Source organism: Sus scrofa, chromosome 13, assembly GCF_054392235.1.
Source record: "Sus scrofa isolate SSC_HxYL_T2T_F1_AM1 chromosome 13, Sscrofa_HxYL_maternal_Yorkshire_Landrace_v2.0, whole genome shotgun sequence".
Classification (NCBI taxonomy): Eukaryota; Metazoa; Chordata; class Mammalia; order Artiodactyla; family Suidae; genus Sus; species Sus scrofa.
This window is the reverse complement of record NC_139395.1, coordinates 82,948,421-82,976,351: the sequence shown is the minus strand read 5'-3', so window position 1 is coordinate 82,976,351 and position 27,931 is coordinate 82,948,421. Positions and strand designations below refer to the sequence as shown.

The 27,931-nt window shown below is 47.2% G+C and overlaps 2 protein-coding genes and 1 long non-coding RNA gene across 4 annotated transcripts in view; 2 read left to right on the top strand and 1 right to left on the bottom strand.

Annotated features, from left to right (window-relative positions):
* Positions 1-27,931, bottom strand: part of SYN2 (synapsin II) — a 175,147-nt gene that overhangs the window by 20,793 nt on the left and 126,423 nt on the right. The window contains exons 2-10 of the mRNA XM_021069343.2: positions 27,310-27,367; positions 25,965-26,056; positions 23,355-23,511; positions 18,295-18,384; positions 7,176-7,238; positions 6,642-6,784; positions 2,170-2,244; positions 1,592-1,694; positions 143-292 (exon numbers count right to left, since the gene is read on the bottom strand). Coding sequence (XP_020925002.2) covers positions 143-292; positions 1,592-1,694; positions 2,170-2,244; positions 6,642-6,784; positions 7,176-7,238; positions 18,295-18,384; positions 23,355-23,511; positions 25,965-26,056; positions 27,310-27,367 — 931 coding nt within the window. The remainder of the gene's footprint in view (positions 1-142; positions 293-1,591; positions 1,695-2,169; positions 2,245-6,641; positions 6,785-7,175; positions 7,239-18,294; positions 18,385-23,354; positions 23,512-25,964; positions 26,057-27,309; positions 27,368-27,931) is intronic.
* On the top strand, positions 9,721-20,873 carry TIMP4 (TIMP metallopeptidase inhibitor 4). Of its 2 annotated transcripts, none has more exons than XM_084989517.1 (5): positions 9,721-9,964; positions 11,734-11,809; positions 12,279-12,393; positions 15,145-15,269; positions 15,908-20,873. In XM_084989517.1, exons 3-5 carry the CDS (start codon positions 12,279-12,281, stop codon positions 16,103-16,105), a joined length of 438 nt encoding a protein of 145 aa, XP_084845643.1. In that variant the 5' UTR covers positions 9,721-9,964; positions 11,734-11,809; the 3' UTR covers positions 16,106-20,873. The 2 variants fall into 2 exon arrangements, with proteins under 2 accessions (XP_084845643.1, XP_020925003.2); XM_021069344.2 differs by having other exon boundaries at positions 11,734-11,831.
* LOC106505675 (uncharacterized) overlaps positions 25,715-27,931 on the top strand; it is a 94,824-nt gene continuing 92,607 nt past the window's right edge. Inside the window, exon 1 of the long non-coding RNA XR_014823844.1 lies at positions 25,715-26,546. This is a non-coding gene — a long non-coding RNA (uncharacterized LOC106505675). The remainder of the gene's footprint in view (positions 26,547-27,931) is intronic.

Here is a 27,931-nt window from a genome sequence, read left to right as displayed (position 1 = left end):
AAGAGGGGGAGAAGGAAAAGACTCCATAGATCCCACCCAGGCCTGCGGGTATCTGACCTCTGCTCCATCCTAGAGCCACCAAAGTCTAGAGCAGTGGGCTTGGGAGTGGTTCTTGGCTCTCCTGTGTCTATCCCCTGCTCACCTGTGGCTGCTGGGTGGTTAAAGGTCTCTGAGGAGACAGGGCAGGGGTCCTGGACAGTAGCTGGTTCATCTTGCTGATGACCAGTTCGGTGATGAGTTGTCTGTCCTCCACCTGGTGTTCCCCGATGAGCGGCATGCTACAGTCCATGACCTGGTGGAGGAGTGGCCCAGGTTAGGAAAAGGTCTGGAAACATCCAGAGCCTAGTACAGTCTTTCAGAGTGAGTAGGACTTAAGTCAGCAGAGATAGGTCAGGGTGAAGCTGGAGCTTTTGTCTTCAGTTGGAAGCATGTTCCTTTGCACAAATTGGCCCTCTGTCTCCTTCTCTTGCAAATCTTTGCCTTAGGCCTCCCCCAACCTTCACCTAGGCCAAGGATCAGTGAGACTTCAGTCTAGTGACTGAAGGTCATGAGGAAAGGAGGAGAGCAAGGAGAGAGTCCAGCCTGGGGCTCTGAGGCTTGCAGACAGGAGCCCCAGGACACTGGAAGGCCATTTTCACCCACAGAATTTCTGCCCCTACACAACATACTCTGCCCAACTAAATGACGGATTCCTGCCTTTGCCAATGATCTGGAATACCTTCTTATTTTACCACCAATCCTGGTTTTCCCTGTACCTCAAGGTCCAGATCAGTGTGTTCCTCCTTTAGGAAGTGTCTGCCTGCCCAGGATCATAGACTCTAGTCCAATGCTCTCATTCATGGATGAGAAAACTGAGGCCTGCCCAGAGTGAGGAGGTATGACCATCCAGAAGGTTATATGCTAAGCAGACTATGGAGTAGATTCCATAGCCCACTTTGGGCTCCAGATGCTAATCCTTTGCAAATTTCACCAACTCCTGGCATAGAGCCTCTCCTGCTCCCAGTAAGACTGGGCAGGAATGTGTGTGAAAGATCATGTGGCCACTGATTCCTTTAATATGGCCAAAGAGTCAGAAAAGTTGTGCTGGAGGCCCAGGTTGTGTTAAGTATCTCCAAGGCTCAGAGAAGAGCTTAGAGGAACCTCCTGCATCTAGGAGACCTGAGTTCTAGCCCAAGCTGAGACACCTATTCGCTCTGTGGTCTTGGGCACATGCTCACGGTATTAGGCCTCAGTTTTCTCACTGGCAAAATGAGCAGACTGGACTGAATGATGCCCAAGGCCAGCTTTCTGAAACCAAGAATGTCAAAATCACTAATCTTCCCAGAGGAGTGGCAGGCTAGGACCCAGGAATCCTGGTCTGGCATCTCTTACCGATGGTGTGGGTCAGCCTAGCTGGCTGGAAACAATACCTCCCACTGGCAGATGCGTTTTGCTATGTACACCCCCGATCATATCATCTGGAACCTTCCCATGGCCCAGGGGATGCTAAGCTAAAGGCAGTCCAGGCTGCCTATGTCATTCTCAAGCCAAAAGCTTGGCCTCCAGCCATTGGGGTTGTCTCTTACTGAGATACTCCGTGGGCAAGCCTTACCTCAAAAATGTAGTCTTTCCCATCTTTGCCATGTACAGCTTTGACAGCACAGATGTCCAGGCCACCAAACATCTCAGAGCAGGTATCCACCCACAGCTTGTACCTGGAGGGGATGGGAAGGTATCCTGAGGCTGGGGCCCTGGCTCCCATCAAGCCTGTTTGCTGGTCATGCTCTCCTTCCTGCCTCCACCTCTCCTGCCCCTCCCCTTCTTCCCCTTGGCCTGCCATCCCCATCAAGCACACTGCCCTATCTATGGTGCCCTCCTGCTTCGCTCTCCAGATCCTACCTGTCTTTCCAGGCTCAGAGCAGGTCTCATCTACTCTAGGAGGCCGTCCTTGGCTATTCCGGCCCAAAGTGACTCCTTCTTTCTTGGAGCTTCTATGGTCTGTCCAGTCTTTATCTCCATAATTTAGCACATAACTTAGTCCTGCCTGATCTTGTTAACTAGGTGCTTGGGCTTTCGTGTTACATCTGTCTGGGCTGATTAGGGGCTCCCTTTGGACAGGGCTCATTTCTCTTCATCTACAGAAGCCCCCGCCCCTCACCAGGCTCAGGGGTGATTCATCCTCTCACTCACCTGTCTGACATGGCGATCTGCTCCAGCATTGCAGAGCCGGTGTTGGTCTTCCAGTTCCCTGAGATCGACGTCCTCCTACAACAAGGTCCCGCCAGGACAGGGAAGACAGTGAGGCGTGCCAGCAAGAGGAGGGCTCAACGCTGCTTTCCCACCTGCTTCTCCCACAAACAGCCCAGGGGCCCATCTCAGCCTAGAGCCTGGCCGCCTCTGCCAACCTCGACCTGCAATGCTCTCCTCCTTCTACAAGAGTCCCACTCAGACTGCTCTGGTTCCGTGGAGCACACGTTCTCCTTAGGATGCAGAGAGCTTGCACCTCACTTAAAATCCTTTTTCCACTTTTACTTCAGTTATTTGAGCTAAGTCTTCTGTCCACAAGTCTATAAGCCACTTGAGGGTATACATTGTGTCTGTATTCCCAGCAGCCTCCCCACTAGATATCTAGGCTGACTCGGGCTATACAAATTGAATTCTACTGACCCTGGGAATACCCTCAGGGTTCCCAGGAATGTCTCCCAATGACTTGCTTTTTTTTTTTTTGTCTTTTGTCCTTTTAGGGTTGCACCTGCAGCACACGGAGGTTCCCAGGCTAGGGGTCTAATTGGAGCTGTTGCTGCAGGCCTATGCCAGAGCCACAGCAACACCAGATCCAAGCTGCGTCTGCAATCTACACCACAGCTCATCGCAACGCTGTATCCTTAACCCACTGAGCAAGGCCAGGGATCAAACCCGCAACCTCATGGTTCCTAGTCAGATTTGTTTCTGGTGTACCACAATAGGAACTCCTTCAATGGCTTCCTTACTGACTCACATATTCATTCATTCAATTCTGCGGGCCTTTTTATCAGCAATGTGACCCTGGGCAAGCCAGGTAACCTCTTCAGGGAAATTCCTTCATCCATCAAATGGAGCTGATGGAATCAAGTCAATAACCTCTTCTCTTTCGTACCCTCTGCACCCTCTGTTTATGAACATGTGCTAGACTCAACTAGTCTTGGATTAAACTGGAGGCAGATGGCCTGGTTTCTGGTTCTGGATTTGCCCTTGACTGGCAGGGTGACCTCTGGTGAATCCTTTCACCTCTCTGAGTCTCCTTTATCCTAGTGTGAACAGGGTTGTCATGAAGACCAATTGATATGATTTTAAATAAACTGTAAGACATCAAAAATATGTCTTTTAAATTAGTCTTCACTCAGACAGTCTAGAGGAAGGGGATGGCCTAGGGGACAGAAAAGCCCTGCTCAACCACTGACAGAGCCCTTCATGTGCCGTCCTTATCACTCATTATGACAGAAGATTGGATGATGTGCTTCTCACTCAGCAGTTCTCAGGCGTACTCTCCCCAGAAATCTGATTTCAGACATTGAGAAACTGAGACACCCGGCTGGTCTTTCAGCCCTGAGGCAGCCAGTGAATCGACTGATATGGTAATAACAACTCCTCACATTTGTACGGTACTGGCTACCTTCCAAGATTCTTCCTTCCCAAATCCCCCACCAGAGCCTCACTGCAAACCCCCTGTTGTGAGTAAGCTGGGATTCTTGCCCCCACTCTACAGACAAGGAAATTAAGACTCAGAACAGTTAGCTGTCTTGTCCAGATGGTACATCTATTCAAAGTAGATACAAGATAAGAATGCAGGACTCTTATTGTGCTGTGCTTTCCCCTATACCCCACTACCTAGTTCAGAAAAAACAAACAACTGACAACTGAGAGGCTTGCAAACACAAGTAGAAACACAAAGACAGATCATAGTAAAGATTACACTGTCTCCCTAACATTGGTGTTTCACAGGTGTGTTCCTGTGACCAGGCTGGGCTTCATGTCCCCAGCACAACACCTTCGTACACAATAGGGTCTCAGAAACTTTGAACAAGTAACAATAATGTCCCTTACACTTTACACCTTTCTCTAACAATGGGATGCAGGGCACAGATCCACACAGGCCACCTGGGGCATATGGGAGCAGAGGAGAAACCAAGAAGCCATTCAGGGACAGCTTGACTGCCTCTCAGGACTCACAGGTCATCACAGGACCTCCAGAGGGACCCACGTTATTGCCTACTGACAGAGGAGCAGGAACAGCACCTTCCTTCCTTCCACCCAATATGGCTGTCTCTGGGTCCCTTGGGTGAGAGCTGGGGGAGAAGGGAAAAATCTCAAACTTTATCTTGGCTATTGCCAAGTCAATTCCTTCTTCTGAGAGCAAGAGGATGGCCACAAATTTTGGGATGAGGAGCTGAGAGGACCTCAACATTCTCCCAAATAACTGACAGCCCCTTGCAAATAAGAAAGTAAATAAATGTTTTCTAAAGCTGCTCTAGTCGCCCACCCTTCATCAATGTTTGAGGATTCTCTTTTCTTATGCTTCATTTAAATTGTTTTTGGGAATCCCAACCTTTAAAAATGCAGTGTCTCCTTTTAAGGATCAAGATACCGTTGCCTCACTGTCATAAATATTTTGTGATTATTTAGGGGATTTTTTTTTTTTTTTTTGGCCATACTTGTGGCATATGGAAGTTCCTGGTACAGGGGTCAAATTCAAGCTGCAGCTGCGATCTATGCCCCACTGCAGCAATGCCAGATCCTTAACGCCCAGCACTGGGCTGGGGATCAAACACGTGCCTCTGTAGCAACCTGAGCCACTACAGTAACAATGCCAGATCCTTAAGCACTGTGCTTAGCAGGAACTCCAATTTAGGGGATTTTGAAATTAAAGGATAGAAAATCTGCTTTCCTAGGTGCCTGAACTTATCGATTTTTCTGATTATATTAACTAGTTTTTATAATGGTCTTTTAAATTATCCTGTCTTACATTGTACATAATATTAGAGAAACCATAAATTCCTTTCTCAAGCAGAAAGACCTTAAATTAAAAATTATTTTTTTTTAAAGTATTTATCCGGTCAATAAAGGTAAAAAAGATTCTATGCCTCAGTTCTCCACAAAGGCTCTTCCCCACACACTTACTGGGCACCTTCAAGGCAGCTGCTACTGTCCTAGGAAGCAGGCCAGGACTCTGTCTTTCCAGCCTAGAGCTCAGAGGAGAGTGGTACAAACACTTATGTGTGAAAAGTGCTAAACCAGAGACGTGTGAAGGGTTAAAAGAAGGGAGTGCAGGGAAGGGGCTCCTAACTAACTTGGGGGAGGAGAAGGAGTATAACAGTAAAAAGAAAGATGAGGGAAGGAAAATGGAAATGGGTGGGTAAGGGAGAGGGAAGCTGCTCAACCCTGATGTCTGCTCAAGTTCCGAGAGGCAAAGATCAAATTCATACTCTGTAACGTTCTTCATTTGTAAAGAAAATACTACTTGAAGTTTTTTTCTCAAGTTTGAAGTTAATATTTCCAAAATTGGACTTGTGAGCCCTATTCATTCTTATGTATATTATGGAAGATTGGGTAGTCTTGAAATCTTTTCTTTTTCTAAATTCTATTGGAGGGAAACTTTATTGTTCCATTCTGGCAAGTGGACAGTTATGTGGAAATGTCATCAATTTTCATAGCCACCTAGGCTCTTAATGCTCTGTAGTGTTTGCAGGGCTATATATTTACATCAGGAATTTCTTATCCTTTTCATCCTCTGGCAGCCAGGGGAAGCCTGTGGATTCCTTTCGATATATAAAATATATAAGATGTGTATGGTGGTTCCCTTGTGGTACGGCAGGTGAAGGCTCTGGCAATGTTTCTGCAGCGGCTCAGGTCGCCGCTGAGGTACAGGTTTGATTCCCAGGCCCAACACAGTGGATCAAGGATCTGGCATTGCTGTAGCTGTGGCATAGGTCATAGCTGCAGCTTAGACTCAATCCTTGGCCCAGGAACTTCCATATGCTGCAGGTGTGGCCAATATATATATATATATATATATATATATAGTGCATAAATGTATAAAATAAAGTACACAGGACAACAAAGGAACTCAATTATTTAAAATAATTAAATAGAAAAAAATAGTTATCAAAATAAATAAAAAGTAGAATTATCAAAAATAAAACAAACCAATATGAACTTAGAAAAAAAAGTTCCTTTGTAAATAACAAGTGTATTTACAGGTATAAATGTAGCGGCAAGTCTAACTACAAGATTCTTAAGTAGTGATAAAAGTAACTGGTATGTAGAGATACCTGTCACAAGTATATGCGATACAAAAATCTCTCTGGTTATCTTTAGTAACAAATCACACACGATGCTGTGACTAGAGAGTTGCCTCTATTCAGAACTGAGGAGAACGTCAGGTTTTACTTAAAAGCTAGTGAAAATAAATATTAATTTTATTTCTCATCTTGGTTCAGGAACCCCTCCTCTGCCTTGAAAGGAAGCCAGGCCAAGACTCCCTGACTTGAATGGTGCCCTCTCTCTGTTCTCTGCATGTGGCCGGAGGAGGCTGAACTGACAGCTGGCTCCTACCTGGAGGCTGAGATTCTCCCCTGAGCTGAAGAGACAGTGAAGGGTATCTAGGGAGACCCCACCCCACTTACATGTAAGCCTTGTAGTTGTTGCCTATCTTCTGGACCCGGATGTCATACTTGGCATCAATGAAAGGCTCTGCTGTGGCATAGGTCTGGGTGAGGGCCACCACGCTGGCAATGTCTTGGAAGTCATAGTGGTTTTCCACTTTGACCTAATGTTGGAACAAGGCAGAGAGGGAGAAAGGGAGACTTACATACACACTGAGAGTCATGAGAGCCCTGAGCCTCCAAACCCATCAAAATATTTCCTTCCAGATGCAAACGTGGGTGCCACGTCTCCCTAGGAGGTCCCTACACTTGAGCTTCCCTTCCCAGGGCTCAGGAGCCACATTTGCTGCAAAGGGCACAGGGACCTCTCAGGTGGTTGGCATTCTTCCAGCTGAAAGACGGCTGTTTGGGTAACACTCATGGCTTCAGAGAGGCCAAAGCATCTTCTCCTTGGACAGAATTCACCAGCAACAGAGAGAAGAACAGTGTACAACCAGCTTTCTGAAAAGGTCCTTCTTGGCCTCAACCCCAGAGCACAGCAGGCCCTGGCCTTACCTTGCCCATGCCCGAGTGAGCATGGCCGATCTTCACCACCACAGGGAACGTGGGCAGTGTCAGCTGAAAGCAGAGAAAGGAACGAATTGGTCAGACTGTACCTGTGTCTCTGTGGAATCTTACAGATATTTTTCTTGGGAACATGCTTGGAAGGGCTCTTTAAAAAAATAATGCAACCTACTTGCTTCACAAATTTAAAAACTGAAGCCTATAGGGGAACAGTGACTTGCTTAAGATCACAACATATTAGCGGTAGAGCTATAAAAACCTGCTTTCCTACTTGCTACTCTCTACATTTTTAAAACTTATTGCTTCAAACCTCTCTGCATTGGACAAACCCTGGCCTGGAATTGGACTGGCCCTTAGCAAAGAAGAATTTTTTTTAAAAAATGCATCTTTGAAAGGGTAAATTTTACTGTATGTAAAATATTCTTTAGTAAACTCAAATTTTAAAAGAAGTGTATCTTTGGAATCTTAATGTCCCTTTTGTCAGGTACTTCTTAGTACCCTCCTCTCCTCCTTCACGTGTGCAGCTTTCCTGTACTGAACCTGGCTTTTCTCCCCTTTCACACTCTCTTTCTTGCTCACCAACACTCTTACCTTACCACCAAACACAGCTTACTATGTGAAGGCCAGCTTGGGGCTTGGAAGACACCTGACAAAAGAATTAAACATGTTTATCTTCCAAAAGAGATCCTAGGAGAGTGAACACTACCTTGAGGTAGCCGCATTGTAACAGAGGAACAATAAAAATGTGAAAGAAGAACTGCCCTCCAAAGGCAGGATTTCAAGCTCTGATGAAGCGGCAATGGGAGAAGTACCATGGTTGGAGTAGAAGGAGCACTACGCTAGGCGTCAGGAGTCTTGCCTTGCATTCCAGTCCTCTCTGCAAGTCCTGCAAGCCTCAGCCTTCACATCTGCCCAAGGAAGAGTCTAGACTGGATGTTTCTGAGATCCCATCTGCTAACACATCAGACTCTATTTTGGTTTGGGTGTTGTATGAAGAACCAAACCTAGACACCAAATCTCATCCTTCTCAGTCAGGCTCAGCTCTTTCAGTTTCCTTCTTTTCCAACATCACCACATTGAAATGAAAAGACATCTTTCACAGGAAATAATGTTGATTCTGATGATAAGTCAGATTCCCATGGGAATCCTAAGGGTGACCAGATACAGGGAGTACCTGACCTGAGGATTTCAGTATTTCTGACTGAGGCCAGTTCAGTTTCAAAGGGCCTCGTAGTTCAACCCTACTTTATGGAAAAGGCAGTGTGGCTCAGGCAAAAGATTCAAAGCTAGGAGTTCCCATTGTGGCTCAGTGGTTAGCGAACCTGACTAGTATCCATGAGGATGTGGGTTCAATCCCTGGCCTCAATGCTCAGTGGGTTAAGGATCTGGCATTGCCGTGAGATGTGGTGTAGGTCACAGATGCAGCGCAGATCTGACGTTGCTGTGGCGCTGACGTAGGCCAATGGCTACAGCTCTAATCAGACCCCTAGCCAGGGAACCTCCATATGCCGTGGGTGTGGTCCTAGAAAAGACAAAAACAAATGAACAAACACAAACTGCAAAGCTACCTGGTGATAGATTCAGTACCCAGCTTCCTACCTTCTGAAGGAATGCTGTGTGGAAACATTCCACAATAATAATCCCATAGGTTTCTTTCTATATGAAGCCTTGGAGCACTATGCTGTATGTCAAACAGTGGACAAGGTTCTAGTCAGATGGCTGCAGGCTCCGTGCTTCTTTGCTTTCTAAGCTGCCCTACCCTCTATAACAAGACTTAGTCTCTTGGCTGAGTGGGGACCTGAGGTAGGGATCAGTGTAGCCTAGGATCTGGAGAGGGCTTTGAGGGCTCGGTTTGCCCTAAGTGATAGGATACCCTGTGCTCTGAGCCCCCGCCAAGAGTGCTGTCCTCAGCTATGTGCAGAGTCTGAGGCTGGGTACGGGAAAGGGAAAGGGTTTCTAAAGCACTGGCTGCTTTCTGGGCTATCTCTCCCCACCCACCAGTGGACAGAGCCAAGACACACATCGCCCCCCCCCCCAACTTTCTCTGTCCCATTCCATTACTGTTTGCTGTTGCTTTGGAGCCTCATAAATAGGGCATTGAAAACACTTCCTGCAGCTGAAAGAAGCCCTGAGTAGCTTGTCTCATTCCCAGTGTGCAGCTCCGCAAGGGGTCTGTCCTCCTCTGTCACTGTCTCTTTTGCCTGTTGTAATTCCGTCTGCCTCTCTCTGACTCTGCCTGTCTCCCTCTTTGTGCCTCTCCGAACTCTTGTTCTTTTTGCCTGAATCACAGTCCCTTGTGTCTTTGCCCCTGTTCGCCTTTGTTTTGCTGTGCTATCTTCTGCCCTGAAACCACCCCCTTTCCCAGTGCCATCCCTCTACTTATAGAAAGCTCAGGCAGGAAACACAGGTAGGGGACTCTCTCCTTGCTTCCCTCATCTTACTGAACCTGCCCGCCAGGCGGGCCGAGAGCCCGCAGCCCGGATGGCCTACAGCCAAAAGAGGGCGGAGCAAATGGGGCGGGATTGGCCCTAGGTCCACCTCATAAAGCCAGGGGCAAGGGGCGCGACGCGTTCTGGAAGAGCTCTGGAGGGGCTGTTTGGTCCGACCGACCCCACAGGCTCAGTTGGGTCTCTGCAGTGTCATGCCCCGGAGCCCCCGGACCGCGCCGAGCTGGGCGCTGTTGCTGCGGTTGCTGGCACTGCTTCGGCCGCCGGGGCTGAGTGAAGCGTGCAGCTGCGCCCCCGCGCACCCCCAGCAGCACGTCTGCCACTCGGCGCTTGGTGAGTCCCGGGGAGCCTGGAGATCCCAGCTGGGGGTGGTTGTGTGGGATCTATGTGGGCCGGAGCTGGAGACCTTGAGTCTGGAGGGAAAGGGAGGAGCTCAAATCGCCGCACCCGTTGCCGCCTGCAGAGGCTAATGGGTCGGGCGGGGCCGGCACCATAGCAACCTTGCAAGCGCAGAGACAGGCTGACTAGCAAGGGAATAGACTGCCAAGGGCCGCCACAGAGATCCCCTCTAACCTGCCTACTGTAACTATGGGGTGTCATTGAGCAAGCTACTGGGACTATTAGTGATTATTCTGATCTACTGGATGGGGGGAGGGGAAGCCAGAAGTGGGGCGGGAGGTGGGGTCTTTCGTTATAAACACCCCTCTGTGTCCAAACCTATAACTGAGGGTGCCACCATGCCCCCACCCCAACACACACCTTTTGCCCTTTCTCTCCCTCCCTCTGCCTGGAATGCCCTTCCTTGAAACCCTTAAATTCCTAGCAAACTCACGGAGTTCCCATCGTGGCACAGCGGAAACGAATCCAACTAGGAACAATGAGATTTCGGGTTGGATCCCTGGCCTTGCTCAGCGGGTTAAGGATCTGGTATTGCCGTGAGCTGTGGTGTATGTAGGTCCCAGTCGTGGCTCGGATGTGGCGTTGCTGTGGCTCTGGCATAGGTCGACAGCAACAGCTCTGATTAGACCCCTAGCCTGGGAACCTCCATATCCGGAGGGTGCAGCACTAAAAAACAAACAACAACAACAACAAAAATTCCTAGCAAACTCCTATTTATCCTTCAAGATCTTTCTCAGTATCTCTTCTCTGAAGGTTTCCTGCCTCCTTGTTGCTTCCACAGCGCCTCTTAACATTTCTGTGCTCCTTCCATCCTGTGCTGTTGGTCTTTTTTTTTTTTTGCCTTTTCTAGGGCCGTTTCCCGAGGCATATGGAGGTTCCCAGGCTAGGGGTCTAATCGGAGCTGAAGCTACTGGCCTATGCCAGAGCCACAGCAACGTGGGATCCAAGCCACGTCTGCAACCTACACCACAGCTCAAGGCAATGCCAGATCCTTAACCCACTGAGCAAGGCCAGAGATCGAACCCACAACCTCATGGTTCCTAGTCAGATTCGTTAACCACTGCACCACAATGGGAACTCCCTGTTGGTCTTTATAAGTGTGTTCTCCACTAGACCAAGAGTTCTGCAGGATGGGGACCCTGTCCTAATCGTGTTTGTGGCTTAGTACCTAGTGTTAGGCCAGGCACAGAGGAAGAACTTAAGGGTTTTGATTAATGCCCAAATGGCAAGAGATGAACTACCTCTATGGAGAGTCAGAATATTTATTAACTCAATAAACATTGACTAATATCAGCTCTGGGCCATCTCTCTCTGAGGCCTCAGGCTCATAAAGCCAGGGGAAAGGGGTGCAACAGGTTCTGGGGGAGCCCTGTGGATGCAACTCACAGGCCCTTCCAGTGGCTCCTCCTGCCTCCTCTGCCTGCCACTCACCTCCACCCCACTGCTCCTGGGGCTGAGGAGAGCTAGACTCCCCAGACCAGCAGGTGAAGTGTAGAGACTGGAGGACCTAATAGGCCTGAGAGGTTTGGAACTTTCAGCAACAGAGGAGTTTCCCTCACTCCCAGCATCTTCCTCCCAACCCAACAAGACCTACACCCAGAATTCCCCCCACAAAAATCCTCCAGGGGCCCCACGTCATCCAGATCCCAGATGGACTGCTCCCACAGGTTGCTAAAGGTTCCGTCTTTTCTCTTCCCATGCAGTAATCCGGGCCAAAATCTCCAGTGAGAAGGTAGTTCCTGCCAGTACAGACCCAGGTGACACTCAAAAAATGATCCGGTATGAAATCAAACAGATAAAGGTACATGGGGACAGGACAGGGTGTTTACCCCCTTGGGCTGTTAGCAGGAGTGGGGTGTGTGATCTGGGAGGGTGGGGCTGGTAGGGCAGGCAGCCTGGCTCAGGGATGCTGGCATACAGATGCTGAAGTGGAGTGAATGACACATAGGGAACAGGGCCCACAGAATCCAAGAGACAGTGCAGAACAGGCCCTTAGCATCCACCTAGTCCTATAGCTGCTTGTGCAGGGGGCTGCTAGAGGTACCTCCCTTCTCACCAGAATAAGCCAAGGTTTAGGTTTTGGTTTTTGTTTTTAAGAGAAAAGGACCCAGTTGGGCCATCTGTATGCAACAGGACTTGAACAAGACTTTCACTTAGTTTTTTGAAATTGAGAAACAAGAAGTTTTTCCTGTTAAGATATAAAGTACACTTACTGACTCAATATTGCTCTTTTATAATTGCCTTTCAGATGTTCAAAGGGTTTGAGAAAATCAGCGATATTCAGTATATCTATACACCTTTTGATTCTTCCCTCTGTGGGGTGAAACTGGAAACTAACAGCCAGAAGCAGTATCTCTTGACTGGTAAGTTAAAGACCAGCAAAGTGGCCCTGAGTCTTAGAGAAGGCTGTCAAGGGCTGAGCTCTGGCAGCAAGCTGAGCCAGGTGGCATTTTCTTGGGCTTAAATCAGAGCTGTGTTACTAAAAAGCAGCCTCTGAGTTGGGAGGAGCCTTGGTAACCTTGGTTTCAACACAAGAGTCTTCCTTGCCACCGCCTTGCTATTTCACAGGTTGCCCTCCCTGACTAGGACAGCTGGTTCCATTTCCAAACACTTTTAATTGGTACAAGAGTTTTGATATCTTGAACCCAAATCTGCCCCTCTGACACTGTCCACTGGGGGTTCCGCTCTGCCCTCTGTCTTATGATGATCCTCTCAGGGCCTGAGGATGACAGTTACATGCACTGTGGCTCCAGGGCTGCTGGCCATGGTTCCCTGTCTGGCCACCTTCAACGAGATATAGTCTGCCCCTGTCCTTTGCCTGGCGCAGGACCCTGAACTAGATACCACACTTCAGGTGAGGTCTTAGTTTCACAGAGTAAAGGAGGATTGTGTACTTGTAAATCCTTTCCTCCTGCAACACACACATAATAATTACTGTAGCCTATGATGGCATTAGCTTTAGACCGGGTCACACTCTTGGCTCACAGTACTTCTGGGGGTACAGTAAAGCATAGGCCCTAGGCTTGATGTGATGATTCTGTCTCTGGGAACTTGGGCCAAGGCAGATCTCCTCATATCAAACTGGTTGGGATAGAACAGTTAAAGTACCACACGAGAATATACTCCATAAATGAATGAATGCAATACTGAATTATTTTGTAGGTCAGGGAAAGGAGGTGTTTGTGTGGTTGTAAAAAATCAGGGAAGCTTCACTGTGTAAAAGTAGAATCTAAATTGGCCCTAAAGGATGACAAATATTTAGAAAGAAGGCAAGGCAAGGAAAAACAGAGCAGCTGAGGGCAGACAGGAGAAGGAATTCTACTATCTGGTCATCCATTCAGCAATGAGTGACCACCTACTCACTGGCAGGCCGTGGGCAGGAGAGAGACTCAGAAATAAATCACAGACCTCGGAGAGCTCACAGTTCACACATGGCTCTTGAGAAGCCATAGACATTAGAGGCCAAACTGGTAGGGGCTCCCAAGCTCTGGGCATGTGGAATTGTGTTGATCTGGGAGCCTCTGGGTGGGAGAGGCCGAGGAAGGGCACACCCCTGAGCCCTCCGGGTCCCAGGACTAGCAAACAAGGCCACCTCCCGACTAGGCACCTGCCCTCTGTGTGCCTAGCCCTCTGCTGGGTGCGGTGGTGCATCAGGGGAAGCAGGAAACATGCTGGCTGACCTCAAGGAGGTCAAGTATAGGCAAATATTGGGTTAAATGGCAAAGCACAAGTGTACTGCAGGAGAAGGTTCTATAGGAGAAGGCTCAAGTTCTTTTGACTAATACTGAATGCCCTCTATGACCAGACCCTGCAGACCTCTCCAGCCTTGATTCCTGCCACTTGTCAGTGACTGTTCCCAGCCCATATTTCTCCTAAAACTGAACTAAACTACTTGCAGTTGCAGAAGTTATTCTGCTGGGATGTGCCCCTCTGTCCCTATGCCCAGAAGTCCTTCCCCAGCTTGTCTGGCAGGTGAATTCTTTCCCATCCCCTTTGAAGCCCAATGCAAGCATCATTTGCTCTCAGACACCTTTCTTCCCCAACTCTTTCCATAGACAGAGATAACTGTGCTTCTTTGTGTTCTTATACTATGTCTTGTATATAGTCATACAACAGTGTGCTATGTTTACTTTTCTGTCTCCCTACTACGGGACAGAGATCCTGTCATATTTATTTCTGTGTTCCTGGTACTAGGTCATAGTAGTTCCTCAGTCAATAAGTGATTGATTGACCAAGTTCTAACAGAGGTGTGGGCTAGCATGCTGGGTCAGGGATGGCTTTGAGGACAAAGTGGTACTAAAAAAGGTTTGGAAGATAGGAAGGAGTTTGATAAGTAAAGACGAGGAAGGGGAAAGACTCACTATGACAGGCATCATTGGGGCAGGAGACTGGCCTATGTAGATACTGGGAAGGGTTGGAAAAGGCTGGAAAGGAAAAGAGACCTACTATTTATTGCACATCTTCAGTGGGCCCAAATCTGTGCTGGGAACTTCACAGACATTCTCTCATTTAATCTTGACAACAACCTTATTATTCTCATCTTCTGGCTGAGAAGCTACGTGACTTTCTTAAGGTCATACACTAGTAAATGACAAAAAGGGGGGGGGGTCCACCATGATTAAAGCCCATATCCCTCTGTCTGCACCAAAGCTATTGTAAAGGACTTCACCCCACAATTCTCCCTCATACAAACACTGTCTAGTAATAGCTTTTTTTTTAAGGGCTACACCCTCAGCATATGGAAGTTCCCAGGATAGGGGTTGAATCAGAGATGCAGCTGCCAACCTGCACCACAGCCGCAGCAATGCCAGATTCAAGCCATATCTGTGACCTATACCGCAGCTCACAGCTATGCCAGATCCTTAACCCACTGAGTGAGGCCAGGGATCTAGCCCAAATCCTCCTGGATACTAGCCGGGTTCATTTCCACGGAACCACAACAGGAACTCCTGATAATAGCTTTGATATAAAGAGAATAGAGGCTTTTCTGGTTCCTTCATTGAGCCCCATGTCACCACTGCCACCAAAAGACATTGAAGAGGCTATGATTCTGGGCTCCCGGAGTTCCACGAGCAAATTCCTCATGCTAGGCTCTCTGCCATCTCCCTTTGAAGGTCAGATCCTCAGCGACGGAAAGGTCTTCATCCATCTGTGCAACTACATTGAGCCCTGGGAGAACCTATCCTTTTTGCAGAGAGAAAGTCTGAATCACCACTATCACTTGAACTGTGGCTGCCAAGTAAGGAATGTCCATTTCCAAGGCTTTTTGGGGTTGGGGGAAAGGTCTTGAGCCTTGCAGCCTCACCTTTCATATATTCCTTCCTTCCTGCATACATGCATGATTTATTCGTGTACTGTACTATATTTGAGATCTGCCATGGACCAGGCATTGTATGAAACTGGTGCTGGGAAAAGCAAGATAGCCCACAGCCCTGATATCAAAGTAGTGACACTTTGGCTGGGAAGGCAGCCATGACGTAAGGTAGACTAGGATAGTACACTACTGTTTAAAGAGAGTCTACTCTTTGCCAGGCCCTATAACGGTTAATTTATTTAAAACGTTTAATTTAGGCTTTAAAACAAATTTATGAGGAATTAAGATTTTCCTTTTAAGGTGAAGAAATGAATACTCTAGGAAGTGAAGTGACTTGCTTAAGGTCAGTGGTGGCGTAAAGATCCTCAGATGCTTTTGACTCCAGAGATGCCACTAGAGAGAGCACAGGGGAAGGACAGCTAAGAGAGAACGTTGGAGACTGGACAGGGCTTCCTAAGGGAGGGGGGGCATCTGAGCAAGGCTATAGGGATATGTAGGAGGCCAAAAGCCTAATAGAAGAAGGACACCCTACTCACTCTGATGTTGTATGGCTATGGCTCTAGATCACCACCTGCTATGTGGTGCCCTGTACCATCACGGCCCCCAACGAGTGCCTCTGGACAGACTGGCTGTTGGAACAGAAGCTCTATGGGTACCAGGCCCAGCATTATGTCTGCATGAAGCATGCTGATGGCACCTGCAGCTGGTACCAGGGACGCCTGCACCTTAGGAAGGAGTTTGTTGACATTATCCAGCCCTAGGAGGGACCACCACATACTTCAAGAGTCCTGAAGACCAAGCCATCTTCCTTCCCTGCAGAGCCCTGGCTGTCACCACCTGCCTTATCACTGCCAGATAACGGGAAGTACCAAGTGGGTGGTCCGGCCAGTATTAGGGCAGGGGTGGGCACGTTACAGCTTGTGTCCAAGACCCCAGCCCAGAACCTGTCAAGGGCTAGGGAAAGTAGCATGACTTTTCTCTCCTGCCTTTAGTTAAGGTAGTACTTATTACTGATTTTGGCTAAGTTTCTTTTCCTAAGCTATGACTACTCCTTTCTCTCCCCCAGATAAATGTGTTTTATCTTAATTGATCTGACAGGGGAGAAATGGTTGTACATATCATACACATGAGATGCAGGAGCCTTGCAGTGTACAAGACCAGGAGGTGGGTTGACAGTATCATAAACAGGCTGATCTGGAGGAATGAAAAGAACAACATACTTTGCCTATGCATCCTCTACTGCTCCTGGCTCAACTCATCCTAATCCTCTGATACACCTGCATCTGTCTGGAGGAGTGACTTGGGGGACACGGAGTGGTTCAGTGTGAAGCCTAACCTCCCTCTGTATGCTATAACCCCCTCTAAACCATTCCTGGCAGAGGGCCTGGTCCAGTTAGCACACCTTTTTGGACAAGAACAGACTTGGGTATTGTGTCTCCGGGTTAACCATACTTGATGCCCTCGACTGATGTCCAGAAGGCTTCTCCTCTGTTTTAGAAGGTCCTTCTCTACTAGATTATTAATGTTTTCATTCCTACTTAAAAAAATTTTTTTAAGCTAAAAAAGCCTTTCTCTTTTAGAGTTGAAATTTCCCCTTAGCTTTTGACACCTCAGAGAGATCTTAGAGGGTCCTCTCTTGGGAGCAAATTTCAGGATAGAGGACAGGAGAGAAATAACACAAAGGCCCTTGGGGAAAAGGAAGGTAGATGGGGAATATACTTTCTAAGCATTGCAGGCTTTTTCCAGTGGACAGCCTGCTACATGCTACAGCAGAAAAAGGTCAGCTTTGATCCCCCAGAGAGCCCCTCCAACCCTCAGCCTCTCCAGTCCCCTCTTGGACTCCCTGAACTCTCTAAGCACAGCCCCCTAGAGTTCCTCAGCCTCTGCAAAGCTCCCTGACTTGCCCTGAAAGGAAAAGCCCTGATGTGGGTCTCAAGGATTTATTAAGGACGAGGGCTTTAAGTTCCAGTGCCTCTCTTGGAGAAGCTCTGGCAAAGATGAAGGAGGGAGTTCTTTTTAAGGTTCAAGGTTGTTATACATCTTCTATGTGTGGCTTGCTGACAAACTGCCAGAAGAAGGCTCCTGAGTCACAGAGATGGTACAAATGGAGATCCCTTCTGGAGGTCTCTGTCTGAGAGTACAAGATTTGGAAAGCTGTGGCAGAGAATCTCCAATGGTAGGTTAAGTAGGATCACCAATTGACCGTGCAGGCCTCAGGCAGAGGATATAGAGACAGAGAAAAAGAGGTTAAGCTCCAGGTCACCACAGAGGAGAAACATGAGTAACAGCCTTCATACCAACCACCCACCCCATTTCTCTGTGCCTTATGCCATCATCCCAAGGTGGCCTCACAGAAGGCATAGTGAAAATGCCTTATCAAAAGGCATTATTGAAATCTTGAGTCTTATCAAAATCTTGAGGACTGGAATCAAAGAGTGGAAGGGTCTCATGAATAACCCTTACATCTGAGGAGTATTTCATACTTTTCAGACTATTACTTAAAGAATCTCACTTAAATTATGCAAGTGCCATATAAAATATCTTGGTCAGGAATAATTATGCCCACTTGACTTTTGGACTGGGAAACTGACACACAGTGAGGGAATGTAACTGTTGGTGACTTGTGGCCAGGCCAGGGTTAGAAGGAGTGGAATCTTCACCCAAGCAGCGGAATCTTCTGATTGTTGATCCATAGGTTTGTTACTCTTTTAGTCTGATACACTGCCCTGGTTTCTGTTCTTTCCTATTCTGTCTCCAGGTTTTGAAGACAAGGGGCTGTCAGCTAAAAGCCAGCCACTCTGGCCCCACAAAGCAGGTCTGCAGTTCAACCTCACCAGAATCTCTGGGGTTGAGATGCTGAGGTCCTCCTCTTCAGAGCCCCATAGTAACCATGCAACTAAGCTCAGAGAGCAAACAGCAGAGAGCCTGAAGTCCCTACTCAGTCACCTACCATTTCTTTGTGGTTGGGGTAGTAGGTCTGCTCAATGAGTGGGAACTTTTCTCCTCCCAATGTCTTGTAGATGGCCACCAGCTGGGCAAACTGCAAAAGAGAAGCAAAGGTTTTGGTTTACCTGAACAGCTTCTGGAACAGACAAACAAAATGTCAATCTATTGAACAAATATTTATTAAGCATCTGTCCCACTAAGGGCTTTGTGCAGAGCACTCTGAGGATATAAAAGAGGCGTCTCATCCCTTCTCTCCAACAACATATAATTTAGTTGGGGAAGGGGAAGTGAGCTAACATTCATTCAGTACCTACTCAATTTTAATGATATTTCATTTAATCTTCATATCAAATTGCTGAACTAGGTTCTTTATCATCTTCATTTTATATATAAAGCTCAGGGAGGGTAGGAAACTTGCCTGGAATCAGAGCTGCAAAGAGGTAAAGTTGGCATTGAAAACTGTGTCTCTAACTCTAAATACCTGCATCTCTATAGATGATAAGTGAGAAGCTGGGTAGGTAACACCGGGCCCAGTCTTGGAAGTTCAAATGCCAAGCAAAAGAATGGTAGCTTTTTCCTGTAGGGAGTATGGAGTCATCAGAGTCTAAGCGGGGGGGTCATGAAGGAAGCTGTTCTTCAAGAAGATTTAGATGGTCATGAAATGTAGGACAGACAGACCCAGTCTCCTGGGACTCACTACTCATCTAAGAACCCAACTTATAGGAACCTTCGCTGATGAGAAGCCAGAACAACTCCACGGGGAAGAGTGAGGTACACATACTTAAGCGCCCTCAGGGTGCCCCCTGACTCCCATACTTTATAAGTGAAGAAAGTGAAGCCCAGAGAGGTCACATGCCCAAGGTCACACAGTAGTTGAGTAGATTCATAGCCAGATCCCTTCATTCCTAACCCACAACTCTCTCTATTCCTTAATGTATCTGCCTTTCAGGCTCTCAAGAGACCATGATCGTCCCACAGGAAACTTTCCAGTTGATTCCATTCACCCACATGCCCACTGTCAGTGCACTGGTAGCAGAGGTAACCCAGCATCTTCTCTTCAGTGCTACTGAGTTCACACTCTAAGCCACTGATATCTGGAACTGCTACAAGGAAACATGCCAGATTTAAACCTGCCTTCTTTGTATCAGAGAAAGGAAAGCTCGAACATTTTCAAATGCTGAGGTCTTATTCTCTTTCAGGGATGCTGGCACATGAGCTGGTGTGGGGAGATAAGGATGGTGTAATAAAAGCCAGAACTGGGTTGTTAGAAAACCGGAGTCTTCTGATTCTTCTTGTGCTGCCTCAAACTTTCTTAGGTGTCCTTGGGCAAACGATTTCTCCTCTCAGGCCTCATTTTCTTCATATATAAAATGAGAGAAGTGAATGTGATCAGTTCCTTAAACTTTTTACCACAAAAGAACATATTTTATTACATTTCCTCTCAAACTCCATGATCGAACTGCTGTTTAAACGATCATCTGCTGTAGTCCTTTTGTGAGTAAAGATAGAATTTTGTCGTTTTTGAAATCCTGGGGAGCGGGGGGGGGAACACTGGGATTTCTGAGTCACTTCCCTTAGTCACATGCAGTTGGTGACTATAGATCTCTAAGGCCTCCTCCATGGCTGAGGAGATGACTGATGGACTTTCAAGCCCCTAAGATTTTGTTACTGAAAGAGACTTGAGAGAGTCTCTAGAGCAGAAACTTCATTTTACTAATAAGGAGGCCAAGGCTAGACATGCAAAGGAAAGCACAGGCTCCCATAGCATGCCTGGAGTCAGGCTGCACTGGGATGGCGCCCAGGCCTCCTCCTGCCCAGTGCATTCTCTGGTCTATCCTGATGTCCCTGCCATTCTTTGGTTCTTCACTTTTTTTGACTATCAAGACCACCCTTCAGGCCTTTCCTGCCTTTTGCGATTCTCTCCACCATCTCATCTGACCTTTAAGTCCTGCCTGCCCACCTCAGCCTGCCTGAACTCCTGCTCTGTGACTGGATACCTGCCTGAGCTCCCAACGCTCTCCAATATCCCCAGCAAGCTGATGCCAGCTCTGCCTAACAACCTCTGTCCTGCTACAGCCCACACCGTGGCACGGCACCAAGGCATGTGGGGCCCTATCTTCCCAGCATGTGGGAGAGTTACACAGACAACCACATTGATGCCAAGAAGGCCCACGGCAGACTCCCAGAGTCCTGGGACAGCCAAGACTAAAATGGCAGCCAGTTCCCAGGCGCTAGGGGTTCCTGGGAGCTCACACTACCCTCCTCCACCTCCTGCAGTCCCTGTCTGCTCAAAGTCCTGGGTTTGGCATCAAACCCCCATCCTTGGAAACTTAGATTCAGTTACAAGCACACAGTCATCAATTAAACAAAAGTAATATCTGATAAGGGTTATTTCCTCTATGCAGAGACAAAAGAATGGATTTGGGAGCTGGGGGTGGCATTGGCAATGAGTAGGAAGATGATGTTCAGTATAATTGCTTATCCAGTGTATCAGGAAAGACTTAGATGAAATGGGATTTCAAGATCCATCTGAATTTAATACGTTGTCCTTATCCCTCCTGGAAATAAAATGCTTTCATTCAATTCTTGTGCATTTGTCTCTTAAAAAAACCCCAGAAAGAGGGACAGGATTTTCAGATACTGGCAGCAATATGGGATGGTAGCATTCTTGATTTCTCTGGAACATGACTTTCATTGATAGGTCTACTTCTGCTCCCAAAATCCTGGTGTGCCTGCCCTGACCAATTTAACGAGATAGTGGATGTGCTCAGAGACACAGTGTACAAGGCAGAGCCTTATCCCAACCCAGCCTAGGCCTCTCCTCATACCAAGAGCAGCCACAATAAATAAATTTAGAAAATACGAACCAAAGTCACCATCTTAGAGGGACCCTCCCCTCACAGTCACCAAATTTGTTCATTCCCATTAACAGGCAGAGAATAACATACAAAATGCCATTAGCATGGCATCTGCTTAGTGAAAATGAAGGGAGAACTTGGTGTCTGGCCAGGGAGCCCTGCTGTTCTCATGTGATGCCAACGGCAATGTGCTGGGATTGTGAATGGGTGAGAATGTGAACCCTCACCAGATCCCAGATCCCAGGAGGAGCAAAGCCCCAGGCACAGGCTCTCTGATTTGTCCCTGCCTGGTCTCTGGCACAATTTTGGAACATAAAGCAGGGAATTAGTTTCTTTCAGATCCCAAATACTAGTGGGCTGTAACACCAGGCTAGCAAACTTGTGGCAGGTACTATGATTATTCCTAGTTTACAAACAAAGAAACTGGGGCAAAGAGATGTTTAGTCAGAAGGCTGATGAGTGAGATGGCCCAGAAAAGAGCTGAATAGCAGAATTGCCTTATGTGGCTATGAGGGAGCCAAATTCTGACAGGCATTGAAGGGGTGAGGGAGGAAAGGTTTAGGGAAGTAGGGAAGGTCACATGACCAAGGAGAAACTTTTTGTGATCAACAACTCATTCAAATCACACAGCTCTTGGAGCCTGAAATGCAAAACTCTAGGACTCCAGATCCTTGGGCCAGACAGAAGGAAAAGCTGAACAAAGGGCAGTCCCTCCTCAACTACAGCAGCTCCCAGATCTTCTGACTCCTTGCTCTTTGGTCTTTCTCTCACACTGTAGCTCTCCTTGCTTCCAAAGGAACAGGGAAACTGAGTTAAGGTGTGGAAAAAAAGATCAAGTGCAGAGGTGATGGGTCCATTGGGTTAAAAAGCACTCCCTTCAGGAGTTCCCATTGTGGCGCAGCAGAAATGAATCCAACTAGTATCCATGAGGTTGAGGGTTTGATCCCTGGCCTCACTCAGCGTGTTAAGGATCTGATGTTGCCATGAGCTGTGGTGCAGGTCAGAGATGCAGCTTGAATCCCGAGCTGCTGTGGTGCAGGCCGGCCGCTATAGCTCTGATTGGACCCCTAGCCTGGGAACCTCCATATGCCACGGGTGTGGCCCGAAAAAGCAAAAATAAAATAAAAAGCATTCCCTTCAGCTCCTGAATGGTATAAAGGCTTAGGGTCTGGGAACATCACAATCGGCCACCAGTGCCAAGACCCTTGGCAAGCTAGGATGCAATAGTTGAAAAGATTTTTGAAAAACAAGAGGAGGGAGGATGTGATTAGGGGCAGGTGTTTCCTTCCAAGAGGACCAGAGCAGCAAAGTTACAGAAGTTGACCCCTCAGCTGTCAGAGGGAGGCCAGAGCAGCCCAGGACTGTTACAGGCTGCTTTCCCTCCCAGCTCCATTCTTGTCTCCACTCAAAAGTTTCCATGGCCTCCACAATTTCCAGATTGGCCAAGGACGGGAATACCAAAGTAGCTTCTTCCTCACATGGCAACCCAATTTATGTGAACATGCGATCTAGAGAAACCCTGGCTCTATAACTTGGGAAGTTACTTAATCCTATCTGGGTCTCATTTCTCTGTAAAAAGTAATAATAATGATGATAATATCTTCCTTGTAAGGTTATTATGAGGATTAAATGAAATTAATGTAGGAAAATCTCAGAAGCTGGCAGCATGCAGTGAGTAGTTTTATGCTCCTTACCTTCCTTCTTTAATATGCACATCTCTACCATGAAGGGGCACTTACAGAGCATATAAGTGTCTGATTGATATGTGTGTGGATGAACCCAATATAAAGTTGCTAAACACTTGGTAGGACTCTAACACTAAAATCCCTTTGAGATGGACTATCCCCCTGGTCCCTACTGGCCTCAGGCCTTTCTAATGATTAGACCTTTCAGAGCCAAGAAACAGGTATTTATACTGCTGTATCCTATGGCTAAGGCAAGAACCTCTAAGTCTATAAGGGCTTCTTCACAGAATCTTTGTGAGACTTTGCTGTGAGGCCAAAGGTCCAGCCTGCTGCAAGGGCAGTCCAGCCTGTGATGATGCTCTATAGTGAGAGCCTACTGGACCCATGGCCCATCTGAAGCTCCTCCCACATCCTCTCATCTGGCCTTACTGCCTCTGGATTGCCAGTCTTGCCTCTGGGATTCTGGGAGAAAGAGGACCTGGGTTCCACCCTTTTACCTGGGGAATAGGGACCTCACTCACCACCCACGGCTTGTCACAGAAGTTGTAAATGGATTCCAATGAGTTGATGCTGGGGAGGCCTGCATACTGCATGCCAATGATCAGGTGGCGGAAGTCCTCATTCTCTGCCATGCCAAATGCATGCTGCCGGATGAGCACAAAGTCTGGCCGGAAGGACCTGGTGAGAATGCAGAAGTCAGTCTGCCATCAACCAGTATGTCATGTCATACATGATCTTGTGTCTCCCATTTTCAAAGCCCAAAACAGAGAAAAGTCTTAAGGGCTACCTGGACCAAGCCCCTCATTTTATCTTTATGATTCTTTTATGGGCTAAGAAATGAAGTACTATGTATGGCATTTCTCAAAGGAGATTTGAAGAAAAGATTCCTGACATTCTCTTATTTCTCTGGGTTAAGCACTGGCTTTTTCTTTCTTTCTTTTTTTGATTAAGTTTGATCTTCATTTTTTTTTTTTTTTTCTTTTTTGGCTGCCCTGCAGCACATGGAGTTCCTGGGCCAGGATCAGATCTAAGGTGCAGTTGTGACCTACAATGCAACTTCAGCAATGCCAGATCCTTTAACCCACTGTGCCTGGCTGGGGATCAAACCTGCATCCTGGCACTGTAGAGACGCCACTGATTCCCACTATGCCACAGCGGGAACTCCAGGCACTGCCTTTTCCTAAATGTGCAAAGGCCCTCAGGAGAGAAGAAATACTTTTAGACCCTCATAACTTAAATGAACAAGAATTCTCCCCATCCCTTCGGGGCAGTGTGAGAGCTGAAGCTCTTGTGGCTCCAGAATTGGTACTCCAAGGGGTTCCCAGCAGACTTTAAAGACAACATACTTGGCTGATGTCACTGCCTGCCACGTAGATCCCTAATCTCACTCCTTAAAAGGTGCTCCTTAAAAACAGGCAATGCCCTCATCAGGCCCCCAGAAGAGTCCAGGCTGTCTGAGAACAGATGCCAGATTTCCCCATGTTATTCCTCCAAAGAGGATGCCCAGGAGAGGTGCAAATATTTTTCATAGAACTGAGGTTGAGCAACAGCTACAGAAAGTGCTGAGAGTACCAAGTGTTTCCAAGCATGGGAAGGCTCCCTGCATTTCACCTCTAGCCAGTAATGCTCCCAGTCACAGCTGCTCCACAGAACCAAGGACCCCATCTTCATGCCCTGACTCTGGAGGACCCCTACCCCCACTCTCTTTCCAGAGAGTCAATTCTGTGGCAGCATCTGCCCTCAAGGCTACAGGCCATTCACACATGTGCAATGCCCTACCTGGTTCTCTCTCCAGGCATCCATCCAATCCCTACCTACAGCCCCAGCCCTGCCCAGGCTCAGGCTTTTAAAGTGGGGGGAGAAGGACCCCTCTTTGGTCACTCAGGACTTAGCATCAAGTCAGTATGGCATGTTCTCTGACCTACCTGTGCTCTAGTTCTGGGAAAATGGCCCCAGCTGTATGCCTGAGACCAAACCTTATAACCCAGCTATAGGAGCTGAGCTCTAGTTGTGGGAAAATGGCCCCAGCTGTATGCCTGAGACCAAACCTTATAACCCAGCTATAGGAGCTGAGCTCTGGACTTGCGGTCAGCTCCTGAGTTCCTATGCTGGTTTCTGGAAGGGTCTGCCTTATTTTTGCCAGATCCCTCCCAGTACCCCGATATGGGCCCTTCGGTCACCACCTGCCTGTGTCAGGCATCCCTATGACTCATTCTATCTGCAGTGGGAGGAGTCTGCCACTCTCTCCAGTGGGAGCTCCCTGAGCTGCTTCCCCATCTGCACAGACATCTCTTTTTCTGTCCACCTCCATCTCCAGGATGGCAGAACTCACATTTCCTGAAATTAGGCTCCAGACACCTGAGCTCTGCCTTCCCTGTCATGAACCCAGGTCCTGTTGGACAGTGGAGGCCCCCGTGTCAGTGTACTGCAGATTAAGGTAGAGAAAAGGGTGAAGTGAAGACTCTTCCTGGAGCAAGACTCTACTGTCTGAAAACCTGAAGCCACGCTGAGCCCCTGGGAAGAATAACACTGTGGCAATCATTTTCCTTCATCTGGAATCCTCATCACCTCCTTCACAGAATTCTTGTACTGCATTTAACAATGTTTATAAACCAGCCAGCACCCCCACCTGGCATGTAAGTGCTTTATAATTGCAATTTTTCTTCCACCCACAATACCAGGCTTTCCTATCAGACTTATTAGTTCCCAGGAATTTGGAATATAGAAGGAACACTGGGCTGGGAGTTAAGAGAATTCTAGAACACAGGGCTCTGCTACCAACTCACTGAGTGAATCTAAGCAAATTAATGTAAAATGGGAGGCTAAACTAGAGCAAATGTTTTCAAAAAAATTTTTAAGCCAATGGAATCCTGTTTTCCAGGAGAAATATATTTGGATATAAAAGCACAACTGCACTGGCTGAGGCGAGACTGGAGTCCTGGAACACCTCTGACTGGAATCCAGGTCTCTACCACTCTTTGCCTTCTTCTACCACTTCTGTCCAGCACACATCATCAAGTTCTGTATGCTACACAGAGCAATGCTATCCAACTCCAAGACTTGACTGTGAAACTACCTCTGCAAGCCAGAGATGGTAACTCTGGAGACCCTGAGGACAGAAAGGACCTTACCGGACAACCTTTGTGCCATTCCGGAGCACCTGCATATCCACAGCATAGGTCCCATCTGCATGGGCCACCAGGTTGAGCTCTGAAAATTCTGCCTGAAAAATACCAGGACAAGATTAAGAAGGTAGATTTCATGTCATATATTTTTTACTACCATAAAAAATAAAGATAACAGTAGGGGTTTATTCCTACTGACTCTGCCAGGTCCTTCACAGAACAGCAGCAGCATCCCTCCCACCAAACATTTATTTATAGTTTTCAAAGCATGTTCAAAACCTGATGTCATCTAGCTCTCAGAGCTACTCCGTGAGGCAGGAGGGACAGAGATAATTATTCCTATTTACTAAAGGAGCAGTTAAACGACTTTTCTGGACAAACAAAACTTATTGTTGGCAGAGACAAGAATAAAACTCAGGTCTTCCGACGCCCAGCTCAGCATCCATTGTGCTGCCTCTCTACGGAGCAGGAATGCAAACTGGGGCAAACATGCCCTTCATCAGTTTCAACATAAAAGCACCAAGTTTTAGTTTTAGGCAACTGGATTTTAGTTCTGCTCTGACCCCAGCTAAATGCATAGGATATTAGGTAAGTCACTTGTTCTCACTAAGGCACACAGTTTCTCTCATCTCTAAAATGGGAATAATTTTTTATCAACCTTGCCTATCTAACAAGTTATTTTAAGAACTGAATGTAACGATGGATAGGAAAAGTACTTTGTAAATGACAGCACAGTGTGTAAGGAATGATGAGTAACTGTGATCATTACATAGAAAATACATGCATTGCTTAAAATGGACACTCCCCTCTCCACTCCAATAGACCTAATTTCTATTTATCATGAAGCAAAGGATAGAGAAAGATAAAAAATGAGCCTTTCAGGACTTAACTGCATTAAAAACAGGAGGTGTTCTTTTCTAAGTTCTCTCTGAAGTGTTGGTAGCTTCAGGCCCAGATGAGGCACTGCTAGAGGCCACACACCTGAATGGCAAATGTGCGTCTACCCAGGAAGACCATGCCACCAGCAATACAGAGGTGTGGCCATGCTTCAGGAAGACACTCCTCTCAAGTGTCCCTCTGCCCGAGAACCCTGCGCCCCCAAAGAACGCAAAGAGTCACACTGCTTGCCTCTCTACAGACACTAGAACCATGAAAAGAAGTCAGAGCAGCTGAAAGATGCAGCCCTTAGTCTCACAGACAGAATTACTGGAAAGGGTCGGGGAAGGAGATAGAGAGCCTGGAAGCTAGTGATGGACATTGTTCTCTGCTTGGCAGAACTAGATGGCTCACTCTGGAATGTCCAGAGGGAACAAGGGTGATGCAGATGCAACCTGGGCTCCAGACTGGTTACCTGTTCCACTTTGATGTCATAATCTCCAAGGACTTTTTTGCCCCGAAAGCACTTGGCCCTGGAAAGAGGAAAAAAAAAAAAAGCATACAAATTAATTTTGTATAGGTGTTTGAGGTCAGAAAGCCACTCTCACCAAGAAGAGAACTACAGCAGACAGAACCCCAGAATGAGAGTCAAGAGACCAGGGTAAGGGTTAGAGTCTAACTAAGTCTGCTATCGGGTCACCATAAGAAAGCCTCAAGCAAACCACTACCTCCCCACTTTGCTCAACTTGCTCACCCATAAAAGAAACCAAAAGGCCTTTCACTCTCAGGTTTTGTGATTTTATGATAACATCCTTGGCCTTTCGGCTGCAAAAGAAGTCTAGAAGTAGGAATTTCCCTAATGTTAGTAAAGACTAGGTCAATTTTATACATCTCTACAGTTTCCTTATCTTTTTCACTCTGATCTTCTAGTTGGTTTCCACCCTTGGAATTTTAGTTTCTAAAGAAACTGTTATCATTTTACCACTTCATACTCATACTTCCAAAAAAGACTTGAGGCAACTAATAATTTAAAAAGTAAATATAACCAACAATCAATGAATGAAGGAGAGTTAATTATACCAGAAAAAAAGAGGATG

Coding starts and splice junctions, on each gene's coding strand:
- TIMP4 (XM_021069344.2), top strand. CDS start 9,826: ATGCCCCGGAGCCCCCGGACCGCGCCGAGCTGGGCGCTGTTGCTGCGG. Junction 11,832..12,278: donor ATGAAATCAAACAGATAAAG/GTACATGGGGAC, acceptor ATTGCCTTTCAG/ATGTTCAAAGGGTTTGAGAA. Junction 15,270..15,907: donor ACTTGAACTGTGGCTGCCAA/GTAAGGAATGTC, acceptor CTATGGCTCTAG/ATCACCACCTGCTATGTGGT.